Source organism: Phyllobates terribilis, unplaced genomic scaffold (assembly GCF_046119375.1).
Source record: "Phyllobates terribilis strain yellow unplaced genomic scaffold, ASM4611937v1 Scaffold_10__3_contigs__length_209671492, whole genome shotgun sequence".
NCBI classification, from domain to species: domain Eukaryota; kingdom Metazoa; phylum Chordata; class Amphibia; order Anura; family Dendrobatidae; genus Phyllobates; species Phyllobates terribilis.
The window spans coordinates 1379996-1407864 of NW_027362770.1; the positions used below are offsets into that span (position 1 = coordinate 1379996).

Sequence of the window (27869 nt, forward strand, 5' to 3'; positions counted from 1 at the left end):
GTGATCGCGTACGCCAGCCGGAAGCTGAGGCCCACCGAGAGGAACCCGGAGAATTACAGCTCCTTCAAGCTAGAATTCTTGCCCGTGGTGTGGGCCGTGACGGAACGCTTCAAGCATTACCTGGCCTCTGCAAAGTTCACCGTGTACACGGACAACAACCCGTTAACACACCTGGACAATGCAAGACTGGGTGCCCTAGAACAGCGGTGGATGGCCCGTCTCTCCAATTACGACTTCGTGATCAAGTATCGGGCAGGCAAAACCAATGCCAACGCTGATGCCCTATCGAGAATGCCTCACTTACCTGAAGGTGACGAAGACCCAGAAGAGCTGGAGGAGGTAGAACTCCCCGCGTTTCACCGGTATGGAGCCGCTCAATACTCCCACCGCGTGAAGGAGGAGGATCTAACAACCATGATGATCAATCCCCTACCTCACCACATCTGGGCCGAGACCCAAGATAGTGACCCTGCCATCCGCCTGGTGAAAGATCTGCTGACCCAGGAAGATGCCCGCATAGATCCGGATGCTCCAGAGGAAGCCAAGCAGCTATGGAAAGAGAAGAGCAAGCTGTTCCTCTATGAAGGCAAGCTGTGCAGAAGGATTGTCAACCACCGGACGCACTAGCTGACCTGGCAAGTCGTGGTCCCAAGGCGGGTTGCAGCTATGGTCCTGGGGGCTTACCATGACAGAGCGGGGCACTTCGGTTGGAAGAAACTGGAGTTCCTGCTAAGAGGATGGTTCTTTTGGGTCGGCATGAGAGGGGCTGTAGAGAAGTGGTGCAGAGACTGTGGCCCTTGTCACCTAAGGAGGAAGGACCGTGCCAGCCAGAAGACACCCTTGAGGCCCATCATCACCACGCAGCCTCTTGAGCTGGTAGCTCTGGACCACGTCAAATTGGCTCCAAGCCGGTCAGGATACATCTATGCCCTGACAATCGTGGACCACTATTCCCGTTTTCTAGTGGTAGTCCCGGTGAAAGACTTGACAGCCCAAATGGCGGCCAGAGCCTTCCAGCAATACTTCTGCCGTCCACACGGGTATCCGGAACAGGTCCTGACAGACCAGGGTCCAGCGTTCGAAGCTGAAATCTTCCAGGAGTTCTGCAACCTCTATGGCTGTAAGAAGATTCGTACAACGCCTTACCACCCACAAACCAACGGGATGTGTGAGAAAATGAACAATATAGTCATTGATCTCCTGAAGACGTTGCCCCTGGAGGAACGCAGCCTGTGGCCAGAAAAACTGCCGGACCTGATAGACTTATACAATCATATCCCGGTGAATGCTACCAACTGCACCCCGGCTTACCTGATGCGAGCCAGACCAGGTAAGCTGCCCGTAGACCTGGAGATGGGAGTCCTGACGCCTGAGGACACCTCCCCGGATGCGGACTGGGATACGGAAAGGCAACTGCAGTACAAGAAGGTACAGGAGAGTGTGGAGAGGAGCCTGGCCCAGGTGAGAGAACGGCAAGAAAGACTCTTCAACCAACACGCCCCTGCTGGTCCCCTAGAACCTGGTGAGCAGGTCCTGAAGCGGAAGAGAAGGCTACATAAGTTGGACGACCAGTGGGAAAGGGAACCCTACACCGTACTGCAGTCTGATCACGACAACCCGAAGGTGTGCGTGATCACCAAGGACGGAGGTGAAACCACTAGCACCGTCTCCAGAGACCACCTCAAAAGATGCCCCGAGCAACTCCGTAGTGCAGAAGAGGATCAGAGTGACCTTGAACCCGCAGAGGACAAGGAAGAAATGATCAGCACCGTTCTCGGAGAGTTCCCTCAGTCCTGGACTCGCATAAATGATGCCATAGTGGTACCCGTCCTGCATTTCCTGCAACCGGCACAGCAACAACCAACACCAGAGCCGGAAGGTGAAGAGGAGCAAGCGGTTCCAGAGGCAGAAGAGCCTGTACTAGCAGCCCAGGAGAGTCAACCCTCTGCTGACATTGAGCCTGCCATGCCTGCGGTAAGCCAAAGGGCCCGCAGACAGCTGCCTGCCCTACCTGTACACCCAGCTGGTAGCTGTACCCCTAACGCTAGTGGGGAAAGTCAGGTCAGTCCACCACCAGACAGTGGGTTAAGGAGGTCAACCAGGAGCACAAAGGGGCAGATACCCGCTCGCTGGAGAAAACTGTAAATAACCTTGCTGCCAAATGTTGAAATGTTTGCCAAGTTACCTGCATGATTGTTAATAGTGTATTTCAGTTTCTTGCAGTTACCGTACGGACTCAAAGGTTATGGACTTTTTTATAACCGGGACCATGTATGGACTGCGTTCGGAGCCTAACCCAGGAATGAACTAAGACTGTAAAGGATTTGGGGTAGGACAGACCCCCCCATCTGGTTAAGGCTCCCCGTTGTGCTGGTGATATGGACACCCGGTCACAGACCACACTGTGACCTTAAGAACTCAATCTGTGCGTCGTTTGTCTATTAATGTTTTATAGTCATGTATATTATCTTTGTTTATTGTTTAGTCCCGGAGTACTAAATTTTACTAGGGGGGAATGTGTCACCCTGGCCTGGATGCCACAAAATCTAATAAAGCTGTGTCTGAGAGCAAGGGGGAGGTTCTCTAGTCAGTGGAACATTAGCATGCAATACCTCCTGTCTCAGGCCAGTAGGGGGAGCCGGCTGCCCCTATAAAAGCTGGAACTGGGGGCAGGGTTAGGGAGAACTGGACGACCTGTCTCAGGACGGTGAAGCGTCCCAGAGCAGAGAGGGACAGTTGTATTGCACCCTAAGAGGAAGTGTGGCGGTAGGAGAGCCACAAGCCAGAGACAAGAGGCGAAGTGAGCCTGTCTTGGCAGATAAAGAACTCAATTTACCAGACTTTGGTGTCTGAGGCTGTGAGGATTCCACATTCTCCAGCAGATAACCAGTCCGCAGGGGACTGTATGTTCCTTGGCCTAAGAAGCCTGAAGGCCCTGCCACAACAGAAGGGACCAGAAAAGCCGTACCAGGCCGGGAGCAGAAAGGAACCCACGTCGCAGGCCATACAGGCGAGAATACACGGAAAGCTCGGAAACGTGGGCTGTTACCCTATAAGGAGGAGATAGCCAGAAGGAGCGCAGAAAGCACGGTAGGCCTACACCCTCACCCTGACCAGGGCCAATTTCCCAATTGCTCTCAGACATCCAGGTCCCCTCCTAGCCGGGACTGTTTATGGGTCAGTTTACCTGTTCTAGTAAAGACCCTGGACTGCAACCTGTTGTCTGTGTGCTCCTTCGCGCCTCCAGCACTACCGGTACTGGGACTCTCACCACCATCACTCCCACCATCCATTATACTGCCTGGGGCCGCACTCTTCCCGTGGGGAGTCACACTACCCCAGCTGCACACCTCATCAGCCCCAGCGGTCTGCATGCAGCGGCGGTTCCTAATAACGGCAATCCACGGGTGGCGTAGTCGGACATTATCAATAGTGCATAGCAGACTATCACTGGCCTGACCACCCTGAGCCACGGAACCGGGTAGCCACTACTACCCCCATCGTTCCCCTGTTGCCCGGATCCGAGTGCCCCACGGCCCAGGGGGCGAGTCACTCTCCCTTAGGAGCAATCTCGCCCTGCCCTCTGTACTGGAGTAGTGTAGTGTTGGATGCAGGTGTTAGGGTCCCGAGCTGTACTCCTTCCTTACCTGAGAGTGAGACACCACACCTCTGGGTGAGATGCAGCACCTCTGTGGCGACCAAACCCTCAGGGGCGCCACATGTGCAAAGCAATCATCAAAGGAAAAAGGTGGCTACTTTGAAGAAACTAGAATATAAGATATTTTCTGTTGTTTCACACTTTTTTGTTAAGTATATAAATCCACTTGTGTTAATTCATAGTTTTGATGCCTTCAGTGTGAATGTACAATTTTCATAGTCAAGAAAATACAGAAAAATATTTTAATGAGAAGGTGTGTCCACACTTTTGGTCTGTACTGTATGTAAAATACAGCAAAAACCCTTTACCAGGTCCACTGCCCTGGCAATAAGCTGTGTAAGAAACTTTGTAATGTATTTGAGAGAAAAGTGCTTCTTTCTCCACTTATGAGCCACTTCATCTCCTCCCCCTTCCTCCTAAAGTTATCATACTGTTAAAGGCATTATCCAGGACTATATTATTTTTTTTACAGCAAGCAGGCAGGTAGTTACTAAGGGGTCACAGACCAATTCTGCGGCAGCTGCTTCTCTTCCGCTCTGCTCTGTTGACTACTCACACTGTGCTGACAGCCAGCTCCTCACTGCCTAACTGCGGGAATCCAGCTGTCAATCAGCATGACGTCAACAGTCAACATAGCAGCCCGGAAAAAGAGGTGCTGTGTTGACCTGGAGCAGCTGAATCGCCGACAGGAGCGGTCGGTGACTGCTTTGAGCCGGCGCCGGATACAACAAGCAGATAGTTAGCAACTACCTGCTGATAGCAACAAAATAATTTAGTCCTGGATAAACCCTTTAAATCTGTCTCAGTGAAAACAAGACAGACTGATAGCTCACTGAGGGATCTGATTACAGCTGTCTTTTAAAGTCTATGGAAAGGGAAGATCTGAGAAAGAACCAGAGACACGCATAGACCCGTGCTGCTGCTTGCTTTCTAGGAAGTGTATAACTAAACTTAGGTAAAGGCCTGTCAGCCATCACTAAGTGTACATCATGGGGTGGCGAGGGTCTCATGAAGACAACCCCCAACCATGTGGCTTTTCTGGCATATAGATGTGTAGCACCCTGAGGATCCGGCTGCTACAGGAGTATTGCACCTCAGCCAGAGGTGTGATATTCCACTCCCGGGTAAGGATGGAGTGTGGGACTGAGTTCAGTTAGACTGCATGCACTACATACATCCCATTTCCGAGGGGCAGGCCGACGGTACTCCCACTTAGAAATGTGCAGGTACGACTGAGTCTGTCCCTGGCTGGAGTGGGAGGGGGTTGGTATATCCCTGTAGTGTAGGGGCAGATAGGGGGAGCAGTCTGGGTAGAGCTAGGAGCTCATTGGGTGCTGGTCACCTGAGCTCACACATAGAGGGGTATATAAGGAGGGCACCAACAAAGATCAGGGTCAGTTGCAGAAGACAAGTCTGTCAGGTGGAGGAAGGCAGAGAACATCCTGTCAGGAACAGCTGAAGGAAGAGCAGCCCTGAAGAGAGAGAGAGAGAGTGGAGTAAAAGAAGGACCCAGAGGGGGAAAACAGAAGGGACCCAAGAACCCAAAATTAGAGCATCGGGTGAGGAGTCAGCACAAGGGTACCGGAACCCAAACTGGTGGGGGTAGAAAACACATCCCTAGCCAGAGACCGGAGGCTGTGGGCAGCATCTGCCACGGCCACCCACTACATCCACCCTGAAGGCATACCACATGGAGGGTCAGGGAGCCTAAGGCCAAGGGTTGCCCAACAGAAGGCCCGAGGGAGCTGGACCTAGGTGGATCACTGGTGGGGACGGCGGAAGAAAGGACAGAGGGCGAGCTCAGGGCCACGCTCCGGACTTGTTTGGGGGTTGGCCGGATCCAGGACCTGGTGGACGCAGCACGGCTCGGGTGGTCACTCGGAGCTGGAGTGACCAGGAACATCAGCAGTGAGTAAAATACCCTTAACTGCACAACCCGACTCTGTCGTTAATTAACCGTCTGCTTCGCACCACCACAACCCCCATCCTCTGCACCTGTCCCCCTGAGGCTATACCCCTCCCGTTGGGGGTTATCCTACCAAGCTGCACCTCACCATCAGCCTCAGCGGACCCTGCGGCAGCGGCGGCCATAGTGACCGCAACACAACGGGTGGCGTAGTCGACATGAAGAACATCATAACATCTGTAGGACTGTCACACAACCCTGAGTTTGACACCCTGGGCACGGGCCGGGTCGCAGCCGCTCGGAGACTACAACCCCCATCTGATCCGGTGCCGGGTATTCCCCTCAAAAGGAATATGTCCCAGGGGGCGCGTCAGATGTTATAGGCGACAGGGAGCACCCTGTATGTGCCAAAGTGAAGAGCCAATCCGTAAGAAGGACTCTGCGCTGGTGACTTGTGTGATGTTCACCTGATTGTCCTCTGCTGCCCAGGAAATATCTGACTGTCTGTAGCTTCCTCTGCTCTTCTCCCACACTCCACAACCATTCTGATACAGTGTCATCCTATGGAATTCACCCTAGTGTGTGTATGAGACAGGGAAATTGGATTGTGAGCCTCATTCAGACAGGGACTAATGAGTGATGGCATATGCATTCAGACTGTCCAGCATATTAGAGCCACTTCCTTCAGTGTTTGAGACTGAGTACAGGGCAATATCTCCATAGTCACCACTCTATTCAACCTCCTCACCATGGAAGGAGAAGGGGTCACTGGACCCCTGTTCTGAAGATCAGTAGGTCCCCAATAATCAGACATTCTTAAAGTTAATTTCCAGCTTTCTATTTTTCATATATTTCACCCTTGTTAGTTATAAGTAAAGTGTGCGCATTAATTTACCTACCGGTTGTCATCTTCTACCGTTTCCAGCACCGCTCAGATACTCTCCTGTCTCATGTGAACGGAGATATCACTAGCCGGATCACCACAGCGTTTCTTTGTCTCTCACTTTCTCAATATAAGTTTGAGGTTCGGCGTGAAGCTCTCATAGACTTACATTAAGAAAGGAACTAAAGGTCTGCGGTGTGAGCCAGTAAGGGAGAACTGTAGTCACATGATACAGGGGAGAACTGGAGCAGCGCTGGAAACGGCAGAAGACAGCAATCAATAAGTATTTAAGATGCACATTACTGATAACTAAAAAAAGGGTGAAATAATAAAAAAAAAACAACTACAATTTCTGGAGTGGGAATTCTTGTACAGTGGTGGCCAAAAGTATTGGCACCAGTGCAATTCTGTCAGATAATACTCAGTTTCTTCCTGAAATGATTGCAATCACAAATTCTTTGGTATTATTATCTTCATTTAATTTGCTTGCAAGGAAAAAACACAAAAGAGAATGAAGCAAAAATGAAATCATTGATCATTTCACACAAAACTCCAAAAATGGGCCAGACAAAAGTATTGGCACCCTCAGCCTAATACTTGGTTGCACAACCTTTAGCCAAAATAACTGCCGCTTCCGGTAACCATCAATGAGTTTCTTACAATGCTCTGCTGGAATTGTAGACCATTCTTCTTTGGCAAACTGCTCCAGGTCCCTGATATTTGAAGGGTGCCTTCTCCAAACTGCCATTTTGAGATCTCTAGACAGGTGTTCTATGGGATTCAGGTCTGGACTCATTGCTGGCCACCTTAGAAGTCTCCAATGCTTTCCCTCAAACCATTTTATAGTGCTTTTGGAAGTGTGTTTTGGGTCATTGTCCTGCTGGAAGACCCATGACCTCTGAGGGAGACCCAGCTTTCTCACACTGGGCCCTACATTATGCTGCAAAATTTGTTGGTAGTCTTCAGACTTAATAATGCCATGCAGACGGTCAAGCAGTCCAGTGCCAGAGGCAGCAAAGCAACCCAAAACATCAGGGAACCTCCGCCATGTTTGACTGTAGGGACCGTGTTCTTTTCTTTGAATGTCTCTTTTTTTTCCCTGTACACTCTATGTTGATGCTTTTTCCCAAAAACCTCTAATTTTGTCTCATCTGACCAGAAAACATTCTTCCAAAACGTTTTAGGCTTTCTCAGGTAAGTTTTGGCAAACTCCAGCCTGGCTTTTTATGTCTCGGGGTAAGAAGTGGGGTCTTCCTGAGTACAGTCCGTTTTCATTCAGACGCCGACGGATAGTACGGGTTGACACTGTTGTACCCTCAGACTGCAGGGCAGCTTGAACTTGTTTGGATGTTAGTCGAGGTTCTTTATCCACCATCCGCACAATCTTGCGTTGAAATCTCTCGTCAATCTTTCTATTCCGTCCACACCTAGGGAGGTTAGCCACAGTGCCATGGGCTTTAAACTTCTTGATGACACTGCGCACGGAAGACACAGGAACATTCAGGTCTTTGGAGATGGACTTGTAGCCTTGAGATTGCTCATGCTTCCTCACAATTTGGTTTCTCAAGTCCTCAGACAGTTCTTTGGTCTTCTTTCTTTTCTCCATGCTCAATGTGGTACACACAAGGACACAGGACAGAGGTTGAGTCAACTTTAATCCATGTTAACTGGCTGCAAGTGTGATTTAGTTATTGTCAACTCCTGTTAGGTGCCACAGGTAAGTTACAGGTGCTGTTAATTACACGAATTAGAGAAGCATCACATGATTTTTCAAACAGTGCCAATACTTTTGTCCACCCCCTTTTTTAGATTTGGTGTGGAATTATATCCAATTTGGCTTTAGGACAATTCTTTTTGTGTTTTTTCATTGAAGACAAATTAAATGAAGAGAATAATACCAAAGAATTTGTGATTGCAATCATTTTCAGGAAGAAACTGAGTATTATCTGACAGAATTGCAGGGGTGCCAATACTTTTGGCCACCACTGTATAGGCGTGAAATTTCCTTTTATAGGACAATCCCTGCACTGATAATTGTCAGCCGCCATGGTTGTATTTCTGATCTTAGTGACTACTGATGATCTCAATATTGTTTGTTTTTGCCCTTTAAAAAGAAAAATTCTATTCTCTTTTTCCCAGCTAGTGCCAGTATGGGAACGGTTTACCCGCAGACGGAGTTTTGTACGTGCTATTGCAAGTCGTCTTCCTCATGTGCTATTTGAAGAAATTGATATGCAGGTATAGTAATGAATGCTTTATCTTTTAATGCCAACATCTAGAAAATTATGGGGGCAATTCATCGTTCCTTCAATGCCGTTTCTCTGGTGCCAAAAATTAAAAATAAATTTGAAGCAGGGTGTATTTGTGCAAAAAATGTGGTGACATCTTGCCCGCTCTGGCACTTTGTTAAATAGTGGGGCATGGATAACTTACTGTAATGTACCCCAGATACGTAATGTCACTATATAAGCTAAATTAATTGCAATAGCTAGCAGAATAGGGACCCCCTTTGTGTCTGAGCAAAAGAACCACGTTGCCCGAGCTGGCACATGCATTACACGGGGAAGGGGGTTTAAATGGCCATAGTATAATGCTACACTTACCCATTGGTGGCTACATGCAGCTTCGCACAGTGAAGAAATGTTTCAACAACCAACATAAAAATGTGGCCCTATGTTTTAGCGTCACATGCATGATGGCACAGCAGGTAGGTCCTGGCCAGTGTGGTATTGTTATGTCACATGAAGGTTTGCATGCAGGTACCAGCTTTCAAGAGCTGGGACTGCAGACAGATTTTACAATGCAATGCACGGAAAAATGTAAAGTATTAAAGTTTTTTTAACTTTTTTTTTTTAATATTTAATTTGTGTTTTAATAGTATAAAATAACTAAAATAAAGTTCTGATATTCCCAACCATTAAGTAGTAGGGATAGAGTTGCTGATATTTGCCAAAAAAAACTAATGTAGTGTTAACTGGCATTATGACTGCAGTAAATATGGGGGATCTGCTCCATGTGTCTGACACCCCCCCCTTCCTTCTGAGTGTTTGCAAAAGGATAAAGGAGGATGAAGTTTAGGATCACAGTCCAGAGACCTTTAGTTTTTGACCACAATGTTATATCACAGATGATACGATTAGATACATGGCTCTGCAGACTGCATCTCACAAGATAGGATTAGATACATGAACTTTATGACACATAACATTAGGTATATGCAGGGCCGGCTCCAGGTTTTTCTGGGCCCCGGGCGAAAGAGTCTCAGTGGGCCCTTTTAACACATACACGATTCATGATGCAGAGATATGGGGGAGAAATATATATATAGTACACAGGGCCCAGCCTGCCACCTCATCCTTCACATATGCAGACATGCGCACACACACGGTACGCAGACATATGCGCGCACACACACGGTATGCAGACATATGCACGCACACACACGGTACGCAGACATATGCACGCACACACGGTATGCAGACATATGCACGCACACACGGTACACAGACATATGCACGCACACACGGTACGCAGACATATGCACGCACACACGGTACGGAGACATATGCACGCACACACGGTACGCAGACATGCACGCACGCACGGTACGCAGACATATGCACGCACACACACGGTACGCAGACATATGCGCGCACACACACGGTACGCAGACATATGCACGCACACACACGGTACGCAGACATATGCACGCACACACGGTATGCAGACATATGCACGCACACACGGTACGGAGACATATGCACGCACACACGGTACGCAGACATGCACGCACACACAGTACGCAGACATATGCACGCACACACGGTACGCAGACATATGCACGCACACACGGTACGGAGACATATGCACGCACACACGGTACGGAGACATATGCACGCACACACGGTACGCAGACATGCACGCACACACAGTACGCAGACATATGCACGCACACACGGTACGCAGACATATGCACGCACACACGGTACGGAGACATATGCACGCACACACGGTACGCAGACATATGCACGCACACACGGTACGGAGACATATGCACGCACACACACGGTACGCAGACATATGCGCGCACACACACGGTACGCAGACATATGCACGCACACACAGTACGCAGACGTATGCACGCACACACGGTATGCAGACATATGCACGCACACACGGTACACAGACATATGCACGCACACACGGTACACAGACATATGCACGCACACACGGTACGGAGACATATGCACGCACACACGGTACGCAGACATGCACGCACACACGGTACGCAGACATATGCACGCACACACGGTACGCAGACATATGCACGCACACACGGTACGGAGACATATGCACGCACACACGGTACGCAGACATATGCACGCACACACGGTACGGAGACATATGCACGCACACACACGGTACGCAGACATATGCGCGCACACACACGGTACGCAGACATATGCACGCACACACAGTACGCAGACATATGCACACACACGGTACGCAGACATATGCACGCACACACGGTATGCAGACATATGCACGCACACACGGTACACAGACATATGCACGCACACACGGTACGCAGACATATGCACGCACACACGGTACGGAGACATATGCACGCACACACGGTACGGAGACATATGCACGCACACACGGTACGCAGACATATGCATGCACACACGGTACGCAGACACACGCACGCACACACGGTACACAGATATGTACACATACAGACATACACACATTTTTACACAAATTCTTAAAAACATATATAAAACAGACAAATATATATACACCGTTATACACACTGACATTCACATACATGCACTCACACAGACCCATTACAAATATTTTTAATATGGGGATTGGGGAAGCTTCACTCACCTGTCCCCGGTCCAGTGTCCTGTCCAGCAGATCCTCAGGTATGGGGCAGTGCAGGGCCCCCGGCGTGTCACAGACATCATGGCCCTGGACCATCAGAGGGGCCCACTTGCGGTCGGGTCCGGGTCGCTCCCCCCCATCTGTGCAGGACCTCCGACGGTGCTTGATTGCCGGCACTCCCCCAGACATGGCCGCGCGCTGTGCGGCAGTGTCTGCTAATAATGACAGGAACGACACACAAGCACAATTGAAGGTGCAGTGCCGTCGACCCTTCCGTGTCATTACTAGCAGACACAGCCGCACAGCACGCGGCCATGTCTGGGACTGGGGGAGTGCCGGCAATCAAGCAGCGCCTGCGTCACTGAACAGGTGCCGAGGAAGTGGCCAGGGCCCTGACAGTGAGTGGGCGGTGGGCCCCGACAGTGAGTGGGCGGTGGGCCCTTCTGATTTTCCAGGGCCCCGGCACTTGCCCGGGTACGCCGGGTGCTGACGCCGGCCCTGGGTACATGCCTTTGTGGAATGTATGACATGATATGATTACGTACACAGCCCAGCAGACTGTACTACACATGATAGGATTAGGTACACAACTCAGTGGACAATTACTGCGGTCAGTGTAGATGACCACCAGGTGCAGAGCCCCCTCAAGCAAATAGCGCCACTCCTCCAGCGCTAATTTGATGGCCAGCAGTTCTCGATCTCCTATGGAGTAGTTGCGTTCGGACGAGGAGAAGAGCTTGGAGAAGAAGCCGTAGGTCACCATTCGCCCGGACGAGGATTTCTGGGTGAGCACTGCTTCGGCCCCAGAGGAGGAGGCATCAATCTCCAGGAAGAACTGCTTGTTGCAATCCAGACGGTATAGCACAGGAGCGGAGGAGAAAGCTTGTTTAAGGGAGACGAAGGTCTTCTCCTCCTCGGAAGTCCATTTCCTGGGATTTGCTCCTTTACGAGTGCGCGCAGAGATGCGAGCAGTCCGGGAGGAGAAATGAGGAATGAAGAGGTGGTAATAGTTTGCGAAACCCAGGAACCGTTGAATCGCCTTCAACCCCTCCGGTCGGGGCCACTTTAAGACGGCAGACACTGTCTCTGGATCCATCCGCAGTCCGGTCTCGGAGATGATATAACCCAGAAACGGCAGGAAGGTCTGCTCAAAGAGGCATTTCTTGTATTTAGCATACAGGCGATTCTTCCGGAGCCTCAGCAGAATCTGACGAACATCCCTCCGGTGTGAGGGCAGATCCGTGGAGAACACCAAGATATCGTCCAGGTACACCACCACGCAGGAATACAGGAGATCTCGGAAGATGTCGTTAACTAGCTCCTGGAAGACGGCTGGAGCATTACAGAGACCGAAGGGCATCACGCGGTATTCGTAGTGACTGTCCCGGGAGTTGAATGCCGTCTTCCACTCGTCTCCCTGGCGAATCCGGACTAGATCGAGCTTGGTGAAAATCTTTGCGCCTTTTAGGCGATCAGACAGCTCCGAGATGAGAGGCAGGGAGTACTTATTTTGATGGTAATCTGGTTTAGACCCCTGTAGTCGATACAAGGACGCAGAGAGCCGTCTTTCTTCTCGACAAAGAAGAATCCTGTTCCAGCTGGAGAGGTGGATTTCTGGATAAATCCCCTAGCAAGATTCTCCTCTATGTACTCAGACATAGCACGGGTCTCGGCCAGAGACAAGGGGTAGATTCGCTCGCGGGGAGGTGAAGCACCAGGCACTAGGTCGATGGGGCAATCATACGGCCTATGAGGTGGTAGTGTCTCCGCTTCCTTTTTGTCAAAGACGCCCACATAGGACCAGTAGGGAGCCGGCAGGCCAGTTAGGTTAGCTGGATTAGACGGGGGTCAAGCAGGATGAACCATGAGTCCTGTCTGGTTCCGGCATTCCTGACCCAAACGGATCACTTCACCAGATCTCCAATTCAGGACGGGCTCATGTCTCTGTAACCAGGGCAGACCAAGCAAGAGGAGATGAGAGAGACAGGACAGCACATGAAAGGAGATCTTCTCCGAGTGCAGCATTCCCACCTGAAGAGTTACAGGCTCAGTGTCAAGCCAGATGGTTTCCAGGATAAGCTTCCCATCCACAGAGGAAACCGCCAAAGGTTCAGCCAGATGTATGGTAGGAATCTGATAATGCTCCACAACGGCCTGTTGAATGAGATTCCCAGCGGCTCTGGAATCCAAATAGACAGTATAGAAGAAGCAGGTCTCACCACTGGTGACAGAAACGGACAGAGTCAAGGACGGAGAGGAAGAACTCTTGCCTAGGACGAGCAGTCCTAGACACTGGAGTTTCCCTGTCTCACCGGGCAGGAACGGATCAGATGCTCTATACTGCCACAGTAGAAGCAACGCCCCTCGGCGCGGCGTGTCTCCGGGCGAGACTTGACCATCTTGATTTGGTCACTTTGCATTGGCTCTGGAGAAGACACCCAGGGATGGCTGGTTGAGAGACTGAGTTTTGGGAGGTTGGATCGAGACGCGGAGGTCTTCTCTCCCAGGTCGTCTCCTTAGCACGCTCCAGAAAACGGATGTCAATCTGGGTAGCTAATGACACCAGGTCGTCCAGGGTGGGAGGTATGTCATGGCCTGCTAGCTCATCCTTGATCCATCCGGAAAGGCCTTCCCAAAAGGCGGACACCAGTGCCTCATTATTTCAGGCCAGTTCAGATGCGAGGGTACGGAAACGCACGGCATACCGTCCCACAGAGAGACTCCCTTGACGGAGTCGGAGAAGTGAGGAAGCAGTAAAAGATCTTCGTCCAGGTTCATCGAACACCTTCCGGAAAGCCGCGAGGAAGGCCTGGAGATTGGACACCAGAGGATCCCCTCTCTCCCACAGAGGGTTAAGCCATGCCAACGCTTCTCTGGTGAGGTGAGACATGACGAATGCCACCTTGGCCCGGTCGGAGACAAACTGGTGTGCCAGAAGTTCAAAGTGCAGCGTGCATTGATTTATGAAGCCCCTACATAGGACAGGGTCACCATCAAAACATGGAGGCGCAGAAAGCCAGGATCCGAAGCCAGGTGCCATAGCGCCACTGGGTTGAGGTGCTGCCGGAGTGGGTGCCCCTCGGTTAGAGACGGACACAGTTGGGGTGGACGCGTGTCCAGGCGGGAGTTGACTGTCCGCAGATAGAACAGGATAGTTTCCTGTTGGGATCTCTGACGAGAGACCTCCAGGTACAGGTCTGAGAGAGAAAGGAGCCTGGGGGCCACCGGATTCCATGGCCTGTGCAAACTGTTACGGATTCGTGTGGTGGAACCTCTGTGCTTTGATGCAAGGAGGGACCAGAGGGGCGTAACTAAGTGCCTACTCGGACCGACCCAGGTCACACGGAGGCTTAGTTGACTCCGTGAACCAAGGAGGGACCGGGCAGGTGAACCAGGTTCCACTCTGTGACCAACCTTGTGTGAGAGCAGGTGACTCCCATGGGTCAGGTGACAGAAGCTGACAGGTACAGCGGATAAGCACGGCAGGTAGGCCGGCGGGTGATCCGGGTAGACAAGCAGGTGGGTATGGCAAATAGTCAGACAGGTGCTCCGGGTAAGCAAGCAGGCGGACACGGCAGGTAACCTGGCAGGTGCTCCGGGTAGGCAGGCTTGCGGGCACTGGAACCTGAGGGCTGAGGAGAGTGTTGGTGTGTGACTCAGCGTGGTCTCCAATAAGGCCTTACCCTGGGAGATGGGGGACTCGGAGTCGGGTCCTGTGATGTAGAGATGGGGTGCAGCCGTGGCCCGGACCCGACCCGTGCCCAGGGCCGTCACACTAAAACAAAGAGATGGGCTTATCCGGGTTGAGTGGCTGATCTCGACTACGCCACCTGTGGCACCTGGTGAAGGCCACCAGCGCTGCTGCAGTCCGCTGAGGCATGGTGTTATTGCAGCCATGGTTGTTACTACTCCCCACAGGCGGAGCAGGGCCTCAGGACAGAGGGACAGGACGACAGGGGTAGTAGTCCAGGGGAGTCTAGTGCTGCGTAGTGTGGTGTAGTGCAGAACAAAGAGTCCGGAGGCCATAGGGGTGAACTTCCAAGGCTTTACTCACTAAAGAGATGGCAGTAGGAAGGCGACTCCCTGCTCCTCGCGGAGTCCTGCGGTCACCAGAGACAAAGAGGGTCCGACAACCTCCGAGTAAGTCCAGTGTCAAATCATGACCCTACACCAGAGTGTTCCTAGACTTCAGACCGGGTCCTTTCCTGTCTGTGTGTAGATAGGCCTTGTCTCCCTCTGAACTCCTCTCAGAAAAAGGGTACGGGTGGCAGTGCCATTCCTTCCGTTACCCGGTGGGATCCTCAGGGCCTACCGGGCTTTCCCGACCAGGACGTGGAGTAGCAAGGTCAGGTGTCGGGGACCGGTTCCCCTCTTGCAGCCGGAATCCCACTGAATAGAACAGGTAGGCGAGGACAGGTGGCGTACTCTGCTCCGTCTGCATCCTCCCTGGGATCCATTTGCTGTGGAGCTACACTCTTAAGCTCCGGGCCTTCTTGGTCATGGTCCTTGACAGGGTTGAGACATCCATTATCTGCAACCTGCCCCTCGACCCAAGGCTAAGGTACGAGGGCTGTGTCTCCGTCCTCTGCAGGCCCACACAGGATCCACGCTCAGGGAGGGAGATCACAATACAAAGACCCAGAACCAAAATGGCTTTTTTTTATTAAATATGAAATTTACAGTGTCACCAAAATGTGAGTCCTCCATCCTCACCCATTAAATGGTTCCCCTATCTCTTGGTTCCCCAGTCTCCCTGTAACCAGGAGGGCAGCACCTGGTGCAATCTAGTCCCCTCTGGTGGGAGAAGTGTGGTGTTGGATGTGAAGGAAGGTTCCTGACCATCGCACTGTTCTTACCCCAGAGGAGAAACATTACACTCCATTAAAGAAATGCAGCATCCTTGTGGTGGTCAAACCCTCAGGGGCGCCACATTGGCACACAAACAACAACCTTGCACAGGCACCTCCATTTTGGAGGAGGTGCTTTAAATAGGGGAAGTCGTCCAGCCATTGGCCGGGGACTCTTTAGGACGGCGCGTGCGCGGCCCCTTAAAAAGGGAAGGAGGGCGCGCGCCCTAAGCACAGTGCCTGGGAAGCTGCGCACGGTGCGCACCACAGCAGCAGGGGTGCAGGAAGACACCGGACCGGGACCGCGGCGCTGATGGGAACGAAGTCTCTGCCCGGCAGGAGGCAGAGATGCCGATGCTACACTTTGTTCTACCTGCTCGTATTCAGTCATAGGGGTGTGATTCTCACATTCAGTCATGGGCAGCACCGCATTCAGTCACTGCTGAAGCCACCCATGTATTTGAATATTGCAAGGTTGTGTATAGATCGGAGGTGATTTTTTGTGCTCCTCACTTTAGCCACGCCGCTCTAGACGCTTCACTGCTGAGGAGACTAGATCGGAGTTGCTGGAGTGAGGTCCTCAAAAAATCCCCTCTGATGTAGACAGTTCAGCACTGTCACCACTAGACCGATGTAGACAGTTCAGCACTGACACCACTAGATCGGAGTTGATTCAAGGATCCTTATACTCACTGCTGTCTAGTCGCCTCTACTGGCTTTTTAATGTTTTTCTTATGCTTTTTTATGCATTTGCTCATGTGATGTTTGCTCCATTAAAAACAAATCAAAAATGATTTTTTACACTGTTATATAATTTATGTATTTTTACACTGTTATATATTTTATGGATTTGGGCAAAATTCTTTTTTTTCCTGATTAATGAAACTTATATTTTTATTGTTGCTTTATGTAATATAAAAATTCCCCTTATCGCTGATTGTTCAGTTTTGCCAGAATGTGACTTCTCCCATTTGTCCACAGTCCTGTCCGCAGCACCGACATTGTGAAGAGTGGAGGGAGCTCCACGGGGAGAGGCGTAGAAGAGCGCCCCCGACAGTCACCATAATGTACAACATGGAAGTGACAAATTATTACAGGAATGTCTAAGGTCACTGGAGAACTGTTATAATTTATGCTACTTTTGTGCTGTGCATTCTGATGATTCTGCCGGCTGCTTCGTCACTGGCTGAGACTTGTGGACATACAGGAAAATTTGAATTCTAACAAAACTGAACAATCAGAGCTGTGTGTAATTTTTTATATTACAGAAAGCGATAATAAAAAAACCTCACTTTATTAAAAAAAAAAAAATTCACAAAGTGGCCGAGCTTTCTCCCTCTCACAAAAAAATCACCTCCAATCTAGACACAACCTTGCCGGGAGCAGTATTCAAATACATGGGCAGCGCCAGCAGTGAGTGAATGAGGTGCTGCCCATGACTGAATAGCAGGATCACACCCCTATGACTGAATACGAGCTGCTAAGACAAAGTGTATATAAAGTTCATCATTATGCTACCATCGATTTTAATGCAAAAAGCTTGTTAGTGATGCACATTGCATCACTAACAAAGCAATGGGGGCAGTATACATAGCAACTAGGACGTGACAGGTTCCCTTTAAAATACGACATTTTATTTTGTTTTTAAAAGTAAATTATTATTATGAATTATATAATCATTAATACAAAAATAAAAATTGTGTCACATTCCTTTTAAATAGGACCTTTCACAAATTGAAAACAAACCTGTCCGCAGGATTTTGCTAAGTAAACTTCAGGCAGTGTCATGTTGGGGCTGCTGCACTGATTAAAATGATACCTGAGGTGAAGAAATCCGTCTTGTGGTTCTTGTGTAATCATTGTTTGCAGTTTTGAGTTAATGAGATTCTTGTGCTCTGGGGCGGGACTGTAGGCCGGGTCTTATCCTGATACTCTGGGCCAGATTAGCAAGAACAGATCTGCCCACAGGCCGCCCCAAAGGACAAGTATGTTCTGTATCATAGAGACAGCCAGAAAGAGAGACAGATAGGGGCGGCCTGTAGACAGGGTTTTATCTTGCTGATCTGGCCTAGAGCACCAGGATAAGACCCTGCCTACAGTCCTGCCCCAGAGCACGGGCATATCATTAACTAAAAACTGCAAACACTAATTACACAAGAACCACAAGACGGATTTCTTCACCTCAGGTATCATATTAATTAGTGTAACGGCACCAGCATGACAACGCCTGTAGTTTACCGTATATACTCGAGTATAATACGAATTTTTCAGCATTTTCATTCTCTTTAGTAGTGGGCACGGTACTAAAGAGAATGAATATTCACTCTTCTTCTCCACACTGCGAGGCAGTGAGAGGGATCATATGCGAGGGACGATATGTGTCTCCTAGGATGTGCATAGAAGCATTTTGAACCCGCTGGAGTGCATGGCAATCACAGACATAGCTGTGGTTGCAGTGCAGGATAAAAGTAAAGTTTGAACTTGGTCAAGCTTTTGGCTAAGTTAGATTTAAGAAAACCCAGCATGGGCTTTTATTCTTGGAGTAGACTACAGGATGACAGTGGGGCGGTCCACTCCCTCCAGCCCGGGTCTTGCATGTGGCTCATGTCCACAGTTCTTATTTAAAAACCTGCAGCAAAGGTTTGGATGTGTCAGTGTTTTGTCTACAAGTTGCAGTGCAGCTGGCTTTGTAATACAGGCCTGTGTGAAGCTGAGCACAGAGCCAAGAGAAGCAAAACTCCTGGCACTCCTCAGCAAAACACGTCGGTGCCGTCGCCCACGGTAACGGGTTTGGAGAAAGACTGTGTTACGACCCAGCTGTGATCAGGAGGATACCGTTTACCTTTACTTTGTGAGTTTGTTAAGTATAAAGACATTTAAGTTAAACTTTACTGGGTCAGTGCCTCATTACCGCACAGTGTGAATACCACCGCAGTACAACGCACATAGTCCCGGTGTGGAGAGGAGTGAACATGCCGGCAGCAGCAGCTCACATCAGCGTCTGCTCAGATGCTGACATGAGCTGCTGCAGGAGAACAGGACGCAGTGCTGGAGTAGAGGTGAGGAAGGAAGGTGAGTATAAGTGTTTATTTTTTTATGTGTACGGTGATGGGGCCATGCATATTAGGATTGGCGGATGAGGAAACCATACATACTAGGATTGGGGGATGAGGGGGCCATGCATGCTAGGATTGGGGGATGAGGGGACCATGCATACTAGGATTGGGGGATGAGGGGGCCATGCACACTAGGATTGGGGGATGACGGGACCATGCATACTAGGATTGGGGGATGAGGGGGCCATGCACACTAGGATTGGGGGATGAGAGGGCCATGCATACTAGGATTGGGGGGTGAGGAGGCCATACATACCAGGATTGGGGGATGAGGGGGCCATGCATACTAGGATTGGGGGATGAGGGGGCCATGCATACTAGGATTGGGGGATGAGGGGGCCATGCATACTAGGACTGGGGTATGAGGGGGCCATACATCCCAAGATTGGGGGATGAGGAGGCCATGCATACCAGGATTGGGGGATGAGGAGGCCATGCATACCAGGATTGTGGGATGAGGAGGCCATGCATACCAGGATTGGGGGATGAGGAGGCCATGCATACCAGGATTGGGGGATGAAGGGGCCATGCATACCAGGATTGGGGGATGAAAGGGCCATGCATACCAGGATTGGGGGATGAGGAGGCCATGCATACCAGGATTGGGGGATGAGGAGACCATGCATACCAGGATTGGGGGATGAGAAGGCCATGCATATCAGGATTGGGGGTGAGGGGGCCATGCATACCAGGATTGGGGTTGAGGGGGCCATGCATACCAGGACTGGGGATGAGAGGGCCATGCATACCAGGATGGGGAAATTTACCAGTAGCTGCTACATTTCCCACCCAAGGCTTATACTCGAGTCAATACGTTTTCCCAGGTTTTTTTTTGTAAAATTAGGTGCCACGGCTTATACTTGGGTCGGCTTATACTCGAGTATATACGGTACTTAGCAAAATTCTGCTGACAAGTTCGCTTTAAGCATTATAAACTCTAGATTCCTGCATGTAATGGCAGAAATTTAGATGAAAAAGTTACATTTTATAATTTTTCTTCTTCTGCACTCTGTTGTGGAGATATAGGGTGCCACAATTTCTGGTGCCAATTTTCTTCTCATTCAACTTGACGTTTCATTTTGTTCAACTCTGTGGACATGTACTTTCAACCCACTATGAAGCTGTTCAATCATAAAAGGAATAAAATATAGCTTTTATTAAATATAGTTTAAAAAACACACATATGTACATATCCAGCACAGTAGACATGAAAACACATTGTTAGCAAATGTGTCCACAATCACAGCACAAATACACAAAAACAGAAATGAATGTACCAGCCTATATTGTCTGCATGGACGGAGTAACAGGTTCAGTACAAATGGAAACATACGATTATACAGAAATAAATGTACACCAAGACCATATATATCAGAAAACATAATCAAATATTATTAATTACAACAATACAAAAAATATATAAAACATGTTAAAAATGGGAAACCACAAGATAAGATCCCTATAAACCATAGAAAGCTATGATACCAGCAGGAGATGGATAAGTTAGACATATGTGGAATTGAGAAATAATCTAGATCATTTTCATGGAAAAGGCTGTTGTTTCATACTACTGCTGGGATTGTGGCGCCATCTTGTGGTTTCCCATGTTCAACATGTTTTAATAATTCAAAATGTTTTTGCATTGTTGTAATGAATACAATTTGATATGTATTTTGATATATAATATATGGCTCTGGTATATATTTATTTCTGTATGATTGAATGAAAACATATTGGTAGGTGAACCAACTGGGACCCTAGTTGTCATGGATGACAGAGTGGGCCAAAAAGAGAAGCTGTCAGCACAAAATTGGAATTTAAAGTAAAGACATACTTTAGATGGTGCTGTAATATTGATTAAATTGATACCTTTGGTGAAGAAAGCCGCTTTGTTGTTCTTCTTTAAATCACCACGTCAGTGTTTTTTTTTATTACAGCGCTGGAGTGGTGCTTCTAATCTAAGGTCCCTGCCCCCAATCTTTTTGTTACCAGCCGCCGTCTTCACCTTCTATCAGCGCCGCTCCAGTCGTCTTCTGCAGTTTGTGACCTGCCGGATCGCTCCAGTGTTTGCTGGACAATCCGGAGGTCAATTTTCAATGCAAGATCTTATGACTATTACCTTTTGACTTCCGATCAGTCAGAAGTTGCGGTCACAAGGTGGCGCAGCGGGACTAGAGCAGCGTCGATGAAAGGTGAGGACGACGGCGGGTAAGTATTATACTAGGGTCAGGGACCTTAGATTAGCACTGCAATAATAAAAACCTGCTGGAGTGGTGCTTTAATCCCCATTTGAAGTTTTCTTCTAATCAGATCTCGTTCACAGGGGCTGGACTGTACACTCTGTCTTCTCCTCCCTGTCTGTGATTCCCGGCCCCTCTGGTCTGTGAATAATAGGACCCTGCTTTTTCAGTGACCTTCCTGCTCTTTTCGAAATCTCGCACCATCATTACCATGGGCAGCGAATGCGCAGATTGAGTTTTCAGCTCAATGACATCTTTTAGAGATGACTACATGCGCTGCCCATGGCAATGATAGAGCCATGTTATTGTAGGTCAGCCGGGAACTTAATCTGCGCCTGGGGTAGGGCCTTCCATTGCAAAGACAGTGTGAAATCTCAGCAGAGCAGGAAGGTGACTGAAGAATCACTACTCTGACAACCCCTTCTCCATCACTATGTTTCCCCAAAATATATTAACCCCTTCATGACTGGAGCATTTTCCGTTTTTGCGTTTTCGTTGTTTGCTCCCCTTGTTCCCAGAGCCATAACTTTATTATTTCTCGGTCAATATGGCCGTGTGAGGGCTTATTTTTTGTGGGACAAGTTTTACTTTTGAACGACATCATTGGTTTTATCATATCATGTACTGGAAAACGGGAAAAAAAATCCAAGTGCTGTGAAATTGCAAAAACAGTGCAATTCCACAGGTTTTTTTATTTTTTTTTACCACGTTTACTGAATGCTAAAACTGACCTGCCATTATTATTCTCCAGGTCATTACGAGTTTGTAGACACCAAACATGTATAGGGTCTTCTTTATTTAAGTGATGAAAAAAAATTCAAAGTTTGCTAAAAAAAAAAAAAAAAAAAAGGCACCATTTTCCAAGACCCCTAGTGTCTCCATTTTTTGGGATCTTTGATCGGGTGAGGGCTTATTTTTTGCGCGCCGAGCTGATGCCATTTTGGGGTAGATCCAATGTTTTGATCGCCTGTTATTGCATTTTATTGCAATGTTGCGGCGACCAAAAAAAACGTAATTCTGGCGTTTAGAATTTTTTTCTTGTTACGCCGTTTACCGATCGGATTAATTTTTTTTCATATTGATCGGGAGATTCTGAACGCGGCAATACCAAATATGTGTATGTGTTTTTTTGTTATTTTTTAATTGTTTTATTTTAAATGGGGCGAAAGGGGGATGATTTAAACTTTTTTATATTTTTTTAACATTATTAAAAGTTTTTTTTTTTTTACTTTTTGCTTGCTTCAATAGTCTTCATGGGAAACTAGAAACAGCACTTGCCTGATCGGCTCTGCTACATACAGGCAATGAGCAGATCGCCTCTGTGTAGCACAAATGCTCACTTGCTATGGGCTCATAGCAATCTGGCCATGACCATCACTGGGGTCATGCCAACCAATCGGTGATCCATGATCATGTAAAAGACGCGCTTCCGGCGTGGTTAAATGGCGCTGTCAGAGATTGACAGCAGCATTTAGCTAGTTAACAGCCGCGGGTGGATCGCGATTCCACCCGCTGCTGTTGCGGGCACATGTCAGCTGTATGGATGAGGTTGATGATCCGGGGGTTATGACGTGGTGTGTACTATTACGTACCACGTCATAAAGAGGTTAATAACCTCTATACTCACCTCTTGGTGTCGGCATTAGCTCTCCCGGGGCTCCTGTAACATAACTTCATTCCCACAGTCCTGACCGAAATGTCATGCCCACTGAGAAGGTCAGAACTGTGCCAGCGTGGTCACTTGACTGTGCCGACTTCTCCCTAACTGTATGTTTTTCTGGCTTATTCCTCTGTAGGGTATCCAAATTTTGGAGCGTAAGACATATGGCTGGACCCGTAGTGTGGTTCAAATTATTGGAACATTACTGCCATTGGAATCGTGCCCTCGACCTCATTTCCAGGTTGGTGCACTTCTAAGTCATGGGAATCCACAGTGTATTAAAATGAACCGGTTGTGTGAAAAACCGCTATTAACCTGCCGATATGGGTTTAATCTGCAGGGAAATAGCATTCTGACCATGTGTTGCCACTGCACTAGGAGCCTGTCTGCCGGGAGGAAATTAACTTTATCCCCCGGAAGCCTCCCGCTTTCAGTCATAGGGGTGTAAACTGTAACAATGCGTGCCCAGGATGGGTTGCATTTTGAAATATGTAAAGGCGGCCATCTTGGATAACTTTTTTGGAAAATCCTTTTAAATGGAACTTATCTGGCCAAATCACTGACTGTGGCCTCCAATGTGAAATCAAGCAGTGATGTCAACACTTGTGAATTATTAGGTAGCATCATTATTCACAGTAGAGGCTAAAGCGGATCTATTCCTCCTGCTGCTGAGATCTCACACTTCTCAGTACAAGCTGCAGCTGCAAGTCAGGTTGGGTGGAGATTAAAAACACTACAGCTTCTGAGCTCTCTAACTCTGTAGGTGGACTCATAAAAATGACCATCCTATTATATCAGTATCATACAGCCATTCTGACCTGTTTCGCTAGGTTTAAGCCATCTATCTAACAATGTATATGATTTGAATTGTGGAATCCGTTGACAGATTCACTGTAAAGAGGACACACCACTCTTTTTTTGCATATACCACTCTTGTTCTCAGTATCTGTCATCACGAATGTCCAAGAGGTTCCAGAAATGAATCTAAATGTTTGCCATCCCTTATGATTTCATGCCTATACTTGTGGCATCACCACTGTTTGTGGAGCCTTAAAGGGAGTCTGTCGGAAGGATCAACCAACCTAAGCCGTCTATGTGGCGTGTAGGTCATAGAAAGTTGAATACAATGATACCTTCATGTCTGCGATCTGATGTCTTATTCCAGAGAAATTCACATTTTCTTAATATGTAAATGAGCTGTGGGTCGGACGTGGATCTCCCTGAGAATCTGCCTCCAGAGTTTATTGAGCTTATTTTAAATGAAAGGACACATTACCAGTGTGAGAGATGTAGATCAGGAGAGCAGACTGTCAGTCATTACATGTCTCACACTGGTAACAGAACCTTTCATTCAAATTGAGCTCTGGAGTCAGATTCTCCAGGAGATCTATGTTGGGGCCATTGTTAAGAGCTCGTGTAGACCGTTGTGCTAACATGTTTTAAATTTTACTTTTTCATGTTTTAATCTACAAATAAATGTGATGTTTTAATGAATTTTGTGGTTGCTGGATTTTCCACTTTTTTTCACAGCTCATTTACATATTAAGAAAAATGTAGATTTCTTTGGAATAAGCCATCAGATCGCAGATATCAAGGTATCAATTTAGTTAGCTTCCTATGACGTACATGCCCATATAGACGGCTTTGGAGGGTTGATCCTACTGACACATTCCCTTTAAATGGTACAGTGATAAAGTGTAGTTAGATTATATATATATATATATATATATATATATATATATATATATATATACACTGTGCAGACCAAAAGTTTGGACACACCTTTTCACTTAAAGATTTCTCTGTATTTTCATGACTATGAAAATTGTACATTCACACTGAAGGCATCAAAACTATGAATTAACACATTTGGAATTATATACTTAACAAAAAAAGTGTGAAACAACTGAAAATATGTCTTATATTCTAGGTTCTTCAACGTAGCCACCTTTTGCTTTGATGACTGCTTTGCACACTCTTGGCATTCTCTTGTTGAGCTTCAAGAGGTAGTCACCGGAAATGGTTTTCACTTCACAGGTGTGCCCTGTCAGGTATAATAAGTGAGATTTCTTGCCTTATAAATGGGGTTGGGACCATCAGTTGTATCGTGCAGAAGTCTGATGGATACACAGCTGATAGTCCTACTGAATAAACGGTTAGAATTTGTATTATGGCAAGAAAAAAGCAGCTAAGTAAATAAAAACGAGTGGCCATCATTACTTTAAGAAATGAAGGTTAGTCAGTGCGAAAAATTGGGAAAACTTTGAAAGTGTCCCCAAGTGCAGTTGCAAAAACCATCAAGCGCTACAAAGAAACTGGCTCACATGAGGACCGCCCCAGGAAAGGAAGACCAAGAGTCACCTCTGCTTCTGAGGATAAGTTTATCCAAGTCACCAGCCTCAGAAATCGCAGGTTAACAGCAGCTCAGATTAGAGACCAGGTCAATGCCACACAGGGTTCTAGCAGCAGACACATCTCTACAACAACTGTTAAGAGGAGACTTTGTGCAGCCGGACTTCATGGTAAAATAGCTGCTAGGAAACCACTGCTAAGGACAGGCAACAAGCAGAAGAGACTTGTTTGGGCAAAAGAACAAAAAGAATGGACATTAGACTAGTGGAAATCTGTGCTTTGGTCTGATGAGTCCAAATTTGAGATCTTTGGTTCCAACCACCGTGTATTTGTGCGACACAGAAAAGGTGAACGGATGGACTCTACATGCCTGGTTCCCACCATGAAGCATGGAGGAGGAGGTGTGATGGTGCCAGGGTGCTTTGCTGGTGACACTATTGGGGATTTATTCAAAATTGAAGGCATACTGAACCAGCATGGCTACCACAGCATCTTGCAGCGGCATGCTATTCCATCCGATTTGCATTTAGTTGGACCATCATTTAGTTTTCAACAGGACAATGACCCCAAACACACCTCACTGGCCTCCACAGTTACCAGACCTGAACCCAATCGAGATGGTTTGGGGTGAGCTGGACGGCAGAGTGAAGGCAAAAGGGCCAACAAGTGCTAAGCATCTCTGGGAACTCCTTCAAGATTGTTGGAAGACTACCTCTTGAAGTTCATCAAGAGAATGCCAAGAGTGTGTAAAGCAGTCATCAAAGCAAAAGGTGGCTACTTTGAAGAACCGATTATAAGACATATTTTCAGTTGTTTCACACTTTTTTGTTAAGTATATAATTCCACATGTGTTAACTCATAGTTTTGATGCCTTCAGTGTGAATGTACAATTTTCATAGATTTCTGAGGCTGATGACTCGGATAAACTTATCCTCAGAAGCAGAGGTGACTCTTGGTCTTCCTTTCCTGGGGCGGTCCTCATGTGAGCCAGTTTCTTTGTAGCGCTTGATGGTTTTTGCAACTGCACTTGGGGACACTTTCAAAGTTTTCCCAATTTTTCGCACTGACTGACCTTCATTTCTTAAAGTAATGATGGCCACTCGTTTTTCTTTACTTAGCTGCTTTTTTCTTGCCATAATACAAATTCTAACAGTCTATTCAGTAGGACTATCAGCTGTGTATCCACCAGACTTCTGCACAACACAACTGATGGTCCCAACCCCATTTATAAGGCAAGAAATCCCACTTATTAAACCTGACAGGGCACACCTGTGAAGTGAAAACCGTTTCTGGTGACTACCTCTTGAAGCTCATCAAGAGAATGCCAAGAGTGTGCAAAGCTGTCATCAAAGCAAAAGGTGGCTACTTTGAAGAACCTAGAATATAAGACATATTTTCAGTTGTTTCACACTTTTTTGTTAAGTATATAATTCAACATGTGTTAATTCATAGTTTTGATGCCTTCAGTGAGAATGTACAATTTTCCTGGTCATGAAAATACAGAAAAATCTTTAAATGAAAAGGTGTGTCCAAACTTTTGGTCTGTACTGTATATATATATATATATATATATATATATATATATATATATATATATATATACACACACACATATGTATGTGTATGTGTATGTGTCTATATAATATATGTATATATACATATATGTGTGTGTAGACACTGGTTAGGCTGCTACTGTAACGGCTTGAATATATATGACATTGATCAATTATCGTTATGGCCTCTGTTAGGTAATTACATAGATGATGCTCAGTGACGATAGTAAATGGCCCAGTAATACAATATGGGAGAAGAAAGGTGACACTCACCATAAGGGTCTTGGTATCTTTATTGGCTAAAAAATAGCAGCTGACCTGTTACAGGAGAGCGTGGGTGCACGCAGGTGCCGACCATTTCCTGTTATTGTGCGCTTCATTTGGTGTGACTAATAAGACAAATAAATATACCAAGATACTTCTTACTTCTGGTGAGCTCTGATTGTCTTCTCCCAAATTGTATGAGCTCAGTCTAACCCAACCTGCACCCAGAGCTGTGGAGTCCATTTTCGTGGAGTCGGAATCTGTATAAAATGTACCGACTGCGACTCCTAACCTAAAATATATAATAAATTGGGTACAGTAGTTCAATGCAGTTTGTGGGGAATATTGTTTCATAAGAATTTGGGAAAGTTATGAAATGTCCTATAAATGTCTGTCCTATTCCTGATCTAAGGGTCTAGACTTTTAGCTGAGATGAATCTGTGCTACAGTAAATTTATCACTTAAACATGAGCCGTGTATGAGGGAGTCGGAGTCATGGA

The 27869-nt window shown here is 47.5% G+C and overlaps 1 protein-coding gene across 2 annotated transcripts in view; it reads left to right on the plus strand.

Annotated features, from left to right (window-relative positions):
- LOC141164112 (mitochondrial fission regulator 2-like) overlaps positions 1–27869 on the plus strand; it is a 57387-nt gene that overhangs the window by 11338 nt on the left and 18180 nt on the right. Inside the window, exons 3-4 of one of the 2 annotated variants that reach the window (XM_073649263.1) lie at positions 8587–8685; positions 23337–23441. In XM_073649263.1, coding sequence (XP_073505364.1) covers positions 8657–8685; positions 23337–23441 — 134 coding nt within the window. In that variant the 5' untranslated portion in view covers positions 8587–8656. Of the gene's footprint in view, positions 1–8586; positions 8686–23336; positions 23442–27869 lie in introns of those variants that run through there. The other variant, XM_073649264.1, reaches the window with a different exon arrangement.